The 15,130-nt window shown below is 32.2% G+C and overlaps 1 protein-coding gene across 1 annotated transcript in view; it reads right to left on the bottom strand.

Moving 5' to 3' along the window:
* Window positions 1-15,130, bottom strand: part of LOC149566890 (G-type lectin S-receptor-like serine/threonine-protein kinase SD2-2) — a 44,275-nt gene that overhangs the window by 6,785 nt on the left and 22,360 nt on the right. The window contains exon 4 of the mRNA XM_089816557.1: window positions 5,688-5,750. Coding sequence (XP_089672683.1) covers window positions 5,688-5,750 — 63 coding nt within the window. The remainder of the gene's footprint in view (window positions 1-5,687; window positions 5,751-15,130) is intronic.

Genomic DNA, 15,130 nt, shown 5'->3' with positions numbered 1-15,130 from the left:
TATGATTTTTGGTGAGAACACAATAATAAACTAATTAGGTAGGTGATCCAAAATTAAATCATAATTGGTTGAGGCATATTTAAATGCCTTATTTCACATGTTATTGAATGTTATGTGTTTATGTTCTGCTATTAATGAATGTTAAAGGATGAGCTAATGTTAGATGTTAGCTTTGGACATTATGAGATTATTTTATGGATGCTCATAATTGTTTTTTACTTAATGTGATAATAAATGAATGCTATATTTTATTATTAAATGAATGTGAGATCTAGCTCTTCTCAGGTACTCTTTCTAGCTGTTGTACTAGTTTTGAAGCCCAAAATGGATGACTCATGATTTGAAATGAAAACATGGGTGATTAATGTAATGAATGAGCATGCCAAGCAAAAGGCCTTGTGTGATGAAGGATTATATTATTTTCTACATATTTCACCACATAGTATTGTATTGGAGGTTCACATAGATTCTTAAGTAGACATTTGTGAGCACTAGGTGTATGGAGGCTCCATGCAAAAATATGTAGAAGCCAAAAAGGTCATGATGAACATTTTCAATCACATGTTTTCCAAGAGCATACACAAGTTCCTCAAGGTGACGTCATATTATTAAATTTTCATGTTTTCCAACACCACTTCTCTTCCTCCATATCCTACACAAATAAAAAATGTTGCCTCCAACATTGCAACCATATGGTAAATGGGAATAACCCATGCCTGTGTCAAGAATAAGGTGTCTCAACCTTAGATAATTCCTATTATTATTATTTGTTTTTTAAATGTATTTTTTACAAATAATATAATTAAGTGTGAGTGTACATGTTTAGTTGGCATCTTGATGTGTCACTCCATTTGAATGTGTTGGCATATTGAAGTGTGTGTAAGGAGATCATGGCTAAAAAGCTTATGACGGATTCATATGACATGTAAGAGCTATCTTTGGAAGATTTGATGATGGGTGAATATGTGAAGACATGTGGAAATTGATCATTGAGTACTATATACTTGAGTATTGTTCCTAATTTTCCAAATAATGGTAAAACTCTAATATGGTTGTTCTTTCAAAGTTTCCCTAAAAATGGTTCTTGAAGCACATAATATAAGCAATTTTAGGGTTGTAGATAGGAGAGAGTGCAAGTGTATTTTTTGGTATGACATGTTGCCACTGAATTAGTCTTTCATGTCCTAAAAAAAACTTGCATTTCAAGTGTTTTGTAACCTTTGTGTTGAAGATAATACATTGTGTAGGTTTTGGAGGGGTGGGGTTGTTTTACCGAAATTCTTTTCCCACTAGCATATCTTTGCATTTATGTATTTTCTTTCTCTATCTATTTTTTGTATTCATGGTTGATTGCAATATTATTGTGATATTGCTATCAGGATTTAACTATGTGATATTTGAGTCAAACTCATTGACCCATATTTCATTAGTAGTGATTCAAAATGAATCCATCTCTCATGAGAATAAATGGAACACTTAGCACTCATTGGATCTAGGTGATGCTCATAGGGTGAAGCACCGAGACTTCCTAGGAGGTCACCCATCCCAGTACTACTCTAGCCTGAGCGCGCTTAATTACATAGTTTCCTCCATGGTTAAACCCAAAGCTTCCAACCCAATTTTTAAAACCTTCACCAAGTGTTGTTCCTTATGAACCATTTATTAGAAAGCCCCTTAACCTCATCAATTGATAAGTAGGAGATAATTTCCACAACAAGTCAAATTATGATATTGCTATCAGGATTTAACTGTGTGATATTTGAGTCAAATTCATTGACCCATATTTCATGAGTAGTGATTCAACATGAATCCATCTCTCATGAGAATAAATAGAACACTTAGCACTCATTGGATCTAGGTGATGCTCATAGGGGTGAAGCATCGAGACTTCCTAGGATGTCACCCATCCCAATAATACTCTAGTATGAGCATGCTTAACTAAATTTGACTTGCTGTGAAAATTATCTCCTACTTATCATGAAATATTATTGTTTACATAATATCGAATCTAAAATTGTAAGGATATAATAGTAATTTTCACAATACTTTCCTTAAGGGATTAGTGTAGGAAGTTGTTTCTACACCTGAGTTCTCTTACAACTTGAGCCATAACCTAGTTAAATTGGTCTAGTTGCTGATTAGATTGATTGATTACAAATTTTTTTAGAACTATCGTCAAATTAGGTACAATAAAATGAACAATCATCTGTTCCAAGATAATAGGATCAAATATAGATTTCCAAGGTGATAAAATTGCATATGTAGATGCATCACTTGAATGCCAAGCATGAAGCACATTCCCCAATTTATAATGAATGATTGGATATAAACTTGGATCCATACGATGTACCAACAATGGAAGCCAAGGATATAACCATGCATGTGTTGGTATGTTCTCTCCCTGCAAGGATCCCAAGTATCTATTGTCATTGTTAATTTGGGCATCGCTATATGACCTAGAATCTAATGAAGTACTAAAGCTGGTAGTAACTTCTCCCATGTCTCCATAAAATGTAGCATAGGTTTAAGGTTCCTTGGCTCCAAAGAATTTGTAGCATCTATTCTCATTGCTAAAACAATAACATCAGTTAAGAGTTGGGTGTAAGGAGTTGAAGAAGCAAGCTCTTTTTCTATGTAAATGCCATAAGCATGAGGCTCATTCCCATGTAGAAGCCATTACCCAATTAAATATATGTATATACACAAGCCATAACCTAGTTAAATGGGTCTAGTTGTTGATTAGTTGGGTTGATTACAAATTCCTATAGAATTGGCATCATATTAGGTACAATAAAAGGAAAGATCAGTTGTTCCCAACTAGTAGAATCAAATACTATTTTCCAAAGTGATAAAATTGCATATGCATATGCATCACTTGAATGTCAGGCATGAAGCACATTCCCTAATTTATAATGAATGATTTGATATAAAGGCTCCAAACTAATAGGCCAACACTAGGGAAAATAATAACAAAGAATTAACAATTTATGATGAACTTTGGCTGGTCTATATGTGTCAATCTGAGAGTATAAGCTTGCAAAAGGTGTCTTCACAATATGCTATCAAGGAGTGATAGTTGTGAGATGAGGGATTATGAATAAAGCTACAACACATGAAGTAAATCTATGAAAAAAATAAATAAATCCTAGTGATAGGAACTATCATTCCCTAGTGATAGGAACATTAGAAACAAATATAAACATTAAAAACAATGATAATAAAAAATGAAACAATTCACAAATCTAATAAAAAATAATCTAGAATAAACAATACTACCATCATGTATTTATCTAATCTAATATAATAATTTACTAATATAAATATGATCTAGATATATTTATTTATCCCTTAATGAAAATATAATATCAAATTTAGAATATGCTAGTTGTTATTTATAATATGTCTTACCCAGCTATGATATTAATCAAATTGCAAATATATTAATATAAACTAACTATTACTTCAAAATGAAATCTTATTCTACAAAAAATAAAACACACCAAACTTAAGCTATAGAAATCATCAAGCATGCAATATAAAACAATTTACAATATTAACAACCTCACCAAACATTCCAAGAGTGAGCCCTTTCTCTCGTTTGGAAGCTGAGTGAACAAATTGTTTCTTTCCATGTTGGATTAATAAGTAGAAGTATTATTTCATTTTTCAGATTTAACAAAGGAAGATTAGTACATTTCGATCTCCATTGGGCTTCTTATATATACACAGCATTAATAATGGTGATTACATAATAGACATGTTAGAAATCTATGATTTGCAAAGAATAGGAAATTTGTTCCAACATAATTAGGTTGTTTATTTTATTGTTCACATGATACTTGAAATGAATCCCGGCTACAATATCTACTATCTCAATTGCTCACAGCAACTGTATACATTGTTTGCATGTACAAAAATCAATCTAAATAATAGAATCATCTATAATTCCTTTATTTTTGTCAATAGAGTAGAAAGAAATTTGTTATAAATTTTGAGAAATAGGGAAGGTGATGGTTTCCTTGGGAGAGAATGTTTCCCCATTATTATTCCACGCAAATGCAATAAGTATTGTAGTAATATGTTTTCATAATAGAAATAAAAACTATGCAGCTCGAAAATGCGTCCTCCACCAGTCTTCATTGTCCTCTCCACATGTTCTTGTAGAGTGGATGATATCTATAGTAGCTACATCCTTATGCAAACAAGAAATAATAGATAATACAAAGTAAGGTTTGTAGTCTTCCTCATAAGTAATCACAAGACATTTTAAAGTTGATGGAGCTTGAATTAGTGATAGGAAGATCCATAGGTGATAGGAAGAGTCATAGCTCATAATCAAAATATTAGATAAATACAATCACATATTATTTATTCACATACTCTATCTAATAACTATATTAAATATTACTCATAAATATTAAATCATATGCAACATATAAGAAGAAAAATGGAGTATAGAAATGAGTGTGAAGGCTTATATGAAGGCTAAAATATGGTATAATTTTGAACATAAAATGCTCTCATCACATATGCTAGCCCAACAATGGAATCCAAGGATGTAACCATGCATGCATTGGTGTGCTATCCCTGTGAGGAAGCCAAGTATCTACTTTTTTGTTGCAATGGTAAAGCAAATACAAATGCAATACATATTTTACTATAGGCTATATGGAGGACTACGTAAAATAAGTAAAAACAAAAAGAAAACACAACATTGATTATTCCCCATTTGTTTTGTGTAAATGTGATAATCACGAGTCTCATTCCCTTGCAGAAGCCTCTCCGGCAATGACATTACCTCTAAACCATGCAAAGGATGTAGGTGTATGTATCTATGTATGTATGTATGTATGTATGTTTGTATGTATGTATGCATGTATGTATGTATGTATATATGTATGTGTATTTGTATATATGCATGCATGTATGTATGTATGTATCTAGGTATATACATATATAGACCAAGAAAAATGGGCAAAGTTAATGTCATTGTTAATGGGCATTATATTTCCTCTACATACATACATTACATGCACATGCATGCACGCACGAGCGCACACACACACACACATATTGCCCATTAACTGTGCATTATTTTGTTGGAAATACAACAGGGAAGTAAACTCTGAGAGGGGGGAGGGGGGTGAATCAGCACTTAAAACTTTCAACCTCTAAAACTAATACACCACACATCCATCTCACAATCTATGCATATAAACTAAAATACCAAATTAATCATATACATCCATAACATGAAAGTAAAATATTCAACACATGTGTGACACAAGATATTTGGTTACCCAGAAACCCTCCAAGAAGAAGGTAAAAATGGGGTGCGGATGACAGCCACAAATCTTCACTATTGTAGTAATAAAGTGTATCTAATGAAGGTTACAATGTTTGATCATGAAACATGATCTACCTTATGAAAAGTATTCCTTGTTAAAGGGTTACAAGATTGTTAGATCTTACCCTATTAAAGGATTTAAACACCATGCTAAAAGTGTGCTTGGTAAAAGGACTTTAACTTACAATAAAGTAAGAACCCTATTAAAAGATTTACAACAACCTGTCAAGACTACTCTATTAAGAGATTTAACTGATCCACCTATTAAAATATTTGAGCAATGATCCATCGGTTAGCACTCTATTGCTTGATACCAGATTAGCTCTATACTAATGTGTACCTGATCCTTTTTATCAGATGTATCTCTATTGTTCTCTGATTCCTTTCTTATGTTCTCCCTTAACTGATTTTTCAATGTAACTCAATTCATAACACTTTAATCAGCTTGAATGCTCATTTTTTTGAATGAAAACTCTCTTATTATCCCTTTTTCATTCTTAGAAAATTTAGGGTTTGTCTTTCTTAAGAAAACCTAGGTGACTTAGGGTTAGGTATGAATCAATGGTTGTGATTCACGAATATTGCTGCTAAAACCTTCCCTTTTTCTAATTGGATGCATGTAATTCATAGGGATTCACATTTAAGATTCATCCTTATCAACAAATATTGTAAAACAATTCTTCAGTTAGGCCAAAATAGTTTACATAGAAGTTTGTGCCATTACAAACATTTATGTCAAAATTGTGTAACTCGACACTTGAAGTCCCTGATGCTCAGCATCAACTGCAACTTCAATGTTGTAACTCGGCCTCTGAATGAATTGGCATCCAATTATCACTCTACATCTAAATAGCTTAGTACATACCATTTTCTCAGCACTTGAGTGACTCGACACTTACTAGTTACTCATCTCACACTAAATATTTGTCACTCGACATATACTATCTGACAACTTATGCTTGGCATGTATTACATGTTCAACATGAAATGAGTAAACGACATAAGTATATTGTCACTCATATGTCAAAACCAATCCGAGATTAACATATTTTTGTGTAGGATCTTTAGCTAGGTCACTTAGCATGGGTTGAGTGAGTTTTATTGTTTAATTATTTGGATTAGAGAATATGTATGCAACTGGAACAATTTTTCTATTGTGCTAAGATGTAATAAGCACCTTAAAAAAGATCTCTCTATATACATACATATATACATTTATATGTATGTATGTATTATGTGGAGATCTAGGATTTTATTTTTATGCCCTTGTGAAAGTTACATTTTGTTGTCGTTCCCTTGTGATCTCTACATCTCATTGTTGTGCCCTTATAATCTTTGCATCTTGTTCATTTTATTGTACCTAATATGATGATAGTTCTATAGGAATTTATAACCATGCTCTTGTGATCTTTACATCCCAAGTATCTATTGCTACTATTAATTTGGGCATCACTATATGATCCAAAATATTATGAAGTACATACATACATACATATGTATGTATGTATGTATGTATGATGTGGAGATCTATGATTTCATTTCCATGCCCTTGTGATCACTGCATTTCATTGTCATGCTCTTGTTTTCTCTATATCTCATTGTCATCCCCTTCTAATCTTTTCATCTCATTCATTTTATTGTATGTAATATGATGGTAGTTAGATATAGGAATTTATTACCATGCTCTTGTGATCTTTGCATCCCAAGTATCTGTTGTTGTTGTTAATTTGGGCATCACTATATGATCTATAATCTTATGAAGTATAGAAGACGGTAGTAGATTCTTCCATGTCTCCAAAAAGTGTAGCATAGCTTTAGGGTCTCTTGGAAATCAAGAATTTGTAGCAGCTATTCTCATTGCTCAAAGAATAACTTAATGAAGATTTGAGTGTAAGGAATTCAAGAAGCAAGTTTTTCTTTTGTATAAATGTCATAATCATGAGGCTTATTCCTCATAGTAGCCATAACCTTGTTAAATATGTGTATATATCAACCCAACTAATCAGAAACTAGACCCATTTAACTAGGTTATGGCTTGTTTCTTTCTAAAAATATCTACTATGATATGTTTTTGTAAATAAAATTGTGAACTCTACCCATTTTTCCTACTCTACATTATTTTTGTGAAAATTTGAGGTAAATCACTTATCACCTTAAAAAACATCTCTCTCTCTCTCTCTCTCTCTCTCTATATATATATATATATATATATATATATATATATATATATATATATATATATATATATATATATCATGCATGCACAGATGTATGTACATATATATGTATGTATGTATTTAAACAAAAAGATCTAGGCACAACAAAAAAGACAATAAAACTCACTCAATAGGTAGCATGGCCACAAATGCAATGACAAAGCCTATTGGTAAGTAAATTCCTCTTTTCCTCTCTCATTTTTTATGTGTTTATTTCTCCTAAACTATTATTTCTTAGGGGGCATTTTCTAACATTGGATTCATTTTATGTAGGAGGCAATGAGGAAATTCCCGAATGTACCCATGTGATGAATTTCTCATGAGCAATGAAGATGGAATTCCCCTAAGAGTAGAAGGAGACAATGATGAAATTCTTGGTACATTAAAGATTGATTCTTTCTTAATGATTTTAGATGTTCATGGGGAATTTAGATGTTAGGTGGGGGCAGTGAGCTTCCACTTCACATGGTTGGCCCTAATTAGTAGAGAATAGTAAGCTATTATCAAAACCAAGTAAAGCTCAACATTAACCTATCATTGTATGAAAACTAATAGCATGAATCTTTTGGTTTCAAGCAATGTAAAAGGATGCCATAGTTGAATATGGAATGTAAATTCATATGCATACGACATTAGGCAGAGTTGAAAAATACAATAGGTTAGCATTTTTGTTAGAGGCCTTTAATTAGGTATTTTAAGTTTTAGACCATCATGAACATTGTTCATGATGGTCTATAATTTTAAAAACTTAATAGACCTATTAAATAAATGTAATTTTGTTGTGTTTTATCAACTCTGCCTATTGTCCATGCATTTGAATGCAATTGCACATGCATTTTTGATTCAAAGTGGAAGAATCTTATTTTGTATGTGATGGAAAAATGACTTGCACCAGAAGATGGGAAAATGATGTCACTTATATAGGTCTAGAACCTTCTTTTGTACTTTAAAAATTGATCCTTTCTTAAATAATTTACATGTCAATGGGGAATTTAGATTTTCAGAGGGGTGGGATGGGGCCAAATGAGCTTCCACCTTCATGTGGTTGGCCCTACTTAGTAGAGAATATTAAACTATTCTCGAAACCAAGTGAAGCTCAACATTAACCAATGATTTTACGACAACTAACTATGTGAATCTATTGGTTTTAGGCAATGCAAAAGGATGCCATAGTTCAATATGCAATCTTAATTCATATGCATACAACATCAGGTGGAGCTAAAAAATCCCAACAAGTTTGTATTTTTGTTAGATATTTGCATAGACCTATTAAATAAATGTAAACTTGTTGGGTTTTTTCAACTCCTTCTATTGTCCATGCATATACAACACAGTTGCACGTGCATTCTCAATTTAGAGTAGCAAAATCTTATTTTGGATGTGATAGAAAATGACATGCACCAGAAGATGGGAAAATGATGTCACTTTTGTAGGTTTGGAACCTATTTTTGTACTTTAAACATTGATCCTTTCTTAAATATTTTAGATGTTAATGAGGAATTTAGATGTTGGGAGGGGGGGGAGCGAAACGAGCTTCCACATTTATGTGGTTGGCCTTGATTAGTAGAGAACATTAAACTATTCTCGAAACCAAGTGAATCTCAATATTAACCTATGACTGCATGACAACATTAACCTATGATTACATCATAGCTATTCCATGTTTGCTGCCAATTTTTTATATTAATATAGTACATTGTTGCAATTGTGATAGAAAATTTCGACGGCTAGTTGTCGATCCCACAACATTCCTACCACATGTCTATCCCAATTACAATGGATGTTTTTGATAGCTTGTCATGGGGTCCATAACATTTCTATTGTGCATATGTTGCAATTGTAATGATGTCTTCAACAGATTTTCATCACAATTATGATAGTTAAAATGAATGGTTTGTTAGTCTGTTAACTCAATTTATAAAACTTGTGGCTATTACAATATTGACAGTCACCCTTGCTACAACTAAAGGTCAACGACTATCCAACAAGAGCCAATTCCTATTGATGTTAGTTGGATGATGGGTTACCATCATAATTGCAATAGCCTACCATTGCAATTCAGACCCAAATGTAGTGGTGACAAAGGGTTTTTCCCTATCAAGAATACTCTAGATTATCTAATGGTTGTACATGAAAACATCCACTCTGTGTTAATGTCAAAGAAATAGGGTTTCCTTATGAAGCTTGACTTTTCCAAGGACTATGACAATGTTGATTGGGATTTTCTTATTAAAGTCCTCAAGGATTTTGGTTTCGATGGAAGAAGCCAAGCTTAGTCACAAGCTTATCACCACTCCTTCCATGGCTAGTTTGGTTAATGGGGCTTTAACTATTTTTTTCCAAATAACTAGGGGTCCTAGAAAAGGTGGCCCTTTTTCCACCATTATTTTTCCTATTTTAGCTAATTATTTTGGAAAGTTTCTCACATAATTGGGGCTTGATGGTTCTATACATGGTTCTAACCCATCTTCCAATCCACAGAGTTGCACCCACAAATAGTTTTATATGACACCATTACTATGGGTGAGGCTTCTATTAAAGAGGCAAAATAATTAAAATGGTGAGCTAAATTTATACTCCTCAGCAACTAATAAATTAATAAATTGGTATAAGATTTATCTATTCTTTCTAAATAATCCTCAAGAAAGGAAATGTATAATATCCTAGATCCTTGGTTGTCTAATCTCCCCCTTGCCAAGTATCTATTTTTCCTCCTTCTTTGATCCAAGCCTTTAGATACCTTTTGGAAAAGTTAGTTGGATAAATTTTATCATAAGCTTGCTGGTTTAAAACAAAATTTATTTAGTCAAGCTAGGAAGGAAACTCTTCTAAAGAGTAAGGCGAGCCTAGAACATAATGGGAAATTGTGAGCCTCTTAATTGGGAGGTCTTGGGTTCAAATCTACTTGAGATTAACTAATAATTGAAATAATTAATCACAACAAATAATAACAATAATTAACCTTGGCTTTGGCCTCTTACTAATCAAAATATTAAAAACTCTTCTAAAGAGTAGCCTTCAGAACATTCCTACCCATTCTCTTAGTATGTTCAAGATCCATAAAAACTATGGAGACAAAATTGAAATAATTAAAATGAATTTCATATGGTCATTAGTGGAAGAGTGAAAATGATGTCTCTTATTTCTTGGGAGTATATCTGTAAACCTAGAATGAATGGGGGTCTGGGCTTAAGGTCAATAAAAAAATCTAAACATAGCCCTTCTTTCTAAATAGATATAGAGCATATTTTCTAAGGATGAGTAAAACCTTATCCTTAATAGGAAGTATCCCTCTACCTAACATTTGATAGAAGACTTCTTAAATTCTCCTAATATTGATGGTGGTTCTTATATCTAGAGTTCTACTCAGAATTGCAAGACTATCTCCATTAGAGGCGTTAAATAGAAACTAGGAAATGGAAGGAAAAATAGATTCGAGGAAGATAGAAGGTCAATGAATGTTCTAATTGCTAGTAAGATGGAGGAAATGAGAATTATTAACCAATGCAAAGTAACTTATGGGAGAAGGTTTTCGATTATAAGAATAATGGAAATTGGATCAATATCAAAAATTTTAATGCACGCATTCATTTCATTCAGACTTCTTTGAACTCTTATGAGAAAAAGGATAAGGTAATATGAGGAAATAACCCTAATGGTGTCCATGTTGTTACTTCAGGTTTGTCCTTGATCACCCTCAATGAGGAAACTCCTTAGTGGATTTCATGCTTGATAAAATGTATAACTCCTAAAGTTGGAATATTTTACTCAATTATGGTCCAAAAATAAAATTATTACTTTGGATAACCTTTGTAAAAGATAGTTCAATCTAGAGAATATATGTTTTCTTTGTAAAATTGATCAAGAAAATTTCTTTTATTTATTTTTTGGAGGTAACTATACTATGGGAAGTTTGGACTTATTTTCTTGTAGGATGGAACCTAAACTAGCTTCTCCAAGGAAGTGTAGAAAATTATCTAATAAATTGGACATGGATAGAAAAGAACAAGAATGTTAAGATTATATGGAAAATCATCCCCTTGTACATATGATGGAGTATTTGGAAAGAGAGAAATGACCGACTGTTTAGAAAGAAGGAAGCTCTTTCTTGGGTAACTGAAAATAAAGCAATGAGATGAATCAAGGAGAAGTTATGCACACAAAGAAAACTATAATGAAAATCCTAGAAAGATTTGACTCTAAAACTACTCTTGTTTAAGATTTAAATACTAAAAGTGAAAAGGTCTAGAGAGAGATAATGTGGTTTGGCTAAGTCCCCCTAAAAGGCTAGTTCAAAGTTAATTTAATTGGGGCAACAAAAATAAACATAGGTGAAGTGGGTTATATGGAAATCTTAAGGGATTAACATGAAAATTGTAATGATGTGATGACGTGCCCACTAGGAATCTGAACTAGTCACATAGAAAATTCTTGTGGGGCCCTTTAGGTAGTTATTATTATAGAAAGGCTAAGTGTACTTCACTCTGGCTCGAAGGAGACACAAGAAACACAATAGATATATTGAATTAATAAAAAGAAATGACATGGACAATTGAAAAAACCATAAGAGAAATGTGGAGAATATTAAACTCTTTTGAGAGGGTCATCATCACCCATGTGTACAAGAAATAAAATCAAATTGTTGGATGTATTGCCAATATAGGGGTATGGGCTACTAAGATAGTTCAATGACAGGTAGGTCTCATAAAATATCTAGTTATAATGCAAGAGATTGTGAGGGATAGGACATGTGGAGGTATCTACAATTTATATAGTAATTATGAATAGTTTAAGGGAGTACAATAATCAATTAAGAAGCATTTAAAAAGCTAATATGGTGCAAGCTTGGCACACTTTTTGGGTCATTGTGGGTTTTGTCAATCTTTGTGTTCAATATTTTTATTTCAAAGAGGATACAAAATCTGACCAAAAAAAGAAGAAGAGAAGAAACATGGGTAAAGATCTAAAAAGGAAAGAACCTACAAATTTCTCAGAATGGAAGAACACCCCATAGGTGTGGGAGCAAATAGAGAAAGGGGGATTACCTGAGTACATTGACAACTTACATTATTTTGAGTCTGAGGCCACCCTAAATTTTTTTATGATTGGAAGAAGTATATAGCCACCATATATGGAATATCCCTTCCACTCATTGCTTAGTTTTTTTCTGAGACTTTTGGTCTTCTAAACAAGGGCATCCAATTTTTCAAAGAGACAAAAAAACACCAAGGATGATCTTAGAAAGTTTCCTAAGGAGGAAGATGAAGAAAGCACTAATCAAGGTATGTAAATTTTATTTAACTAAGAAAATTAAGCCTATTTGATGATTGGTCCTTAGTTGTGTTAGAGCATACATAACCCTTGATAGTAGGAAGAAAGGGTTCAATAATTTAATTTTGTTTTGTTAAATAACTTTCAGTATGGAGACAAGATCGATTTCCCCTACTACATTTTGAACTATTTGTACCATAGCTTAACCAATCACAAGAAGATAGCTTGTCACCTTGTGTTGCACAAAGGTCCAATGCTTCTTTATCTAGGCTATTGTAAGGCATGTATCTCATTCCCTAGTGTGAAGGTTGAAAATGAAGGAAAATATAACTCCGCTATGATTAATGCCAAAACCCCTCTGTCCAATAAGAAAAAGGTTGTCATTGATAGTCAGGTAGATTCTAGAATTGGTGAGGGGATGATGATTTGGCATCTAATGACCTAAAAGATTATAGGGTTTTAGTCAATTTCTAGGAAAGCAATGAAGAGAAAATGGAGACCGGAGATGAAATTGAAGATGCCTTGCCAATGAGAAACCTAAATCCCATGAGCAGAATCATAGTATGAGCCTAGAGAAAAGGATGTTGCAAATGTGATTGCAAAAATAGTGGGCTACCTTGCCTTTGACTTTGAAGACCCCCCACTTGGAAAAGCTAAGGGCGAAAAATAGGAGAATTTTTTTACACCATAGTTGATGTTAAGAAAATTAAATAAAAAATAGAATCCATTGATGTCTTTAGTTCTTGGGTTCATAATGAAATAGTTTTTCTAAAGATAGTGCTTTATGAGTTGCAAAGGGACCTCAATAAGGAAGTGTAGAACATAAAGGAGGGTGTTCTTGGTCAATTGAGAGAATTAGAAAGGGATCTAGATTATAGTGACAAGAAGGTTCAATCCCTTGTTTAGAAGCTGTAAACCTAGGAGTGGGAAGCCATCAAGATGAAAATTAATCTCACTAGTGAAGAGAAGGGTAAGGACATCCAAGGCATAGGAAAAACTACTTGTGGAACACTAAAAGAAAAAAGCATCAATGGTGGTTTAGAAACCATGTAGGAAGTCCTTGAAGTCATTAAGATTCAAGTTTCCAAAGTTCTCAGAGACCTTGCTTAGGTGCCTTTCTAATTTTTGTTGTTTTGCTAGTTTGCTTCCTTAGTTTTTTTTTGGTCATTAGTTTTGGGTGCTAGATTTTTTAATGTATATTATATTTCCAACAATTTTTTTTTTGTAGGACTCTTAAATTTTTATCTTAAATGTATTAAATTTTAGGTGTCAAGTTCCTCTAAAACGCAAGTTTTTAGCTTTATCGAAAAAAATTAAATTGTCTTTTAATATTTGACCCAAGAAAAATTAATGGTCAAATATTTGACTAGAGAAATATTAAAAATTAAAAGGTTAATTGGCATCAAAAACTTAATTTTTGTGAGTCTTGCCTTACATTTGAAAGGGTTTAGAGATGCACTTTGTGGTAGACAAGTTATTTTTGACATACTTTGCAAAGTTGTTCATCATCTTGTGGAAAGCATTGTAGCAATTGATGGCATGTCACATGATGAGAATTTTTGCAACATTGAGTAATATTTTAAAATTTTGAATTTCTAGTTACATCATGAGGTCCATTTAATTTTTTACATAATTTGATAGATGATTTGATTCATCTATTTAATGTCAACATGTAGTAATTTGAAATATAATTGTAGAAATTGTAAGATGTTTTCTTAACAAAACTAGTGGATCATTCTACATTTCATTTGGAAATTCTATTAATTTTATAAATTTCATTATATCATTAATATTTATTTTTGAATTTAAAATTTATTATAAATATAGTGTAATATTTTGAAAATACATTAAGTATTTTTTGTGTCTTCAATTACAGTTGACTTAAACGTTTCTTCTTCCTTAACTTTGCATTAAAAAAATTATAAAAAATCTTGCTATTTTTATTACTTTCTTCAAAAATTATAAGATAATTGAGATAAGATATCGAAACAAAAAAAATGTTTAAAGAGAAAGCAACAATATTTTTTGTTACCAAATATTTTTTGTAAAGTAATTCAAACCCATTTAACAGTAAGTCTTATGAGAAATTAGATGAAGCAGTAGAGTCCACAACCAAAAAGTTTCCCAAAGTTTAATACAATACAAAAACTCGCAACAAATAGACAACAAAAAATAACAAGACATTCAAAAAATCTAGAATATTTGAGAGGAACCCAAGCACAACTCTTTAAAGCTTCAACAACTTCAATGTTGAGTTGGTTCACATTGAGCACAACCTTCTTCATCTCTTGAGCAT

Source organism: Cupressus sempervirens, chromosome 3, assembly GCF_028749045.1.
Source record: "Cupressus sempervirens isolate cs-2001-9-10 chromosome 3, ASM2874904v1, whole genome shotgun sequence".
Taxonomy (NCBI): domain Eukaryota; kingdom Viridiplantae; phylum Streptophyta; class Pinopsida; order Cupressales; family Cupressaceae; genus Cupressus; species Cupressus sempervirens.
Note: the sequence above shows the minus strand (reverse complement) of the source record. Positions and strands in the feature narration are given on the sequence as shown.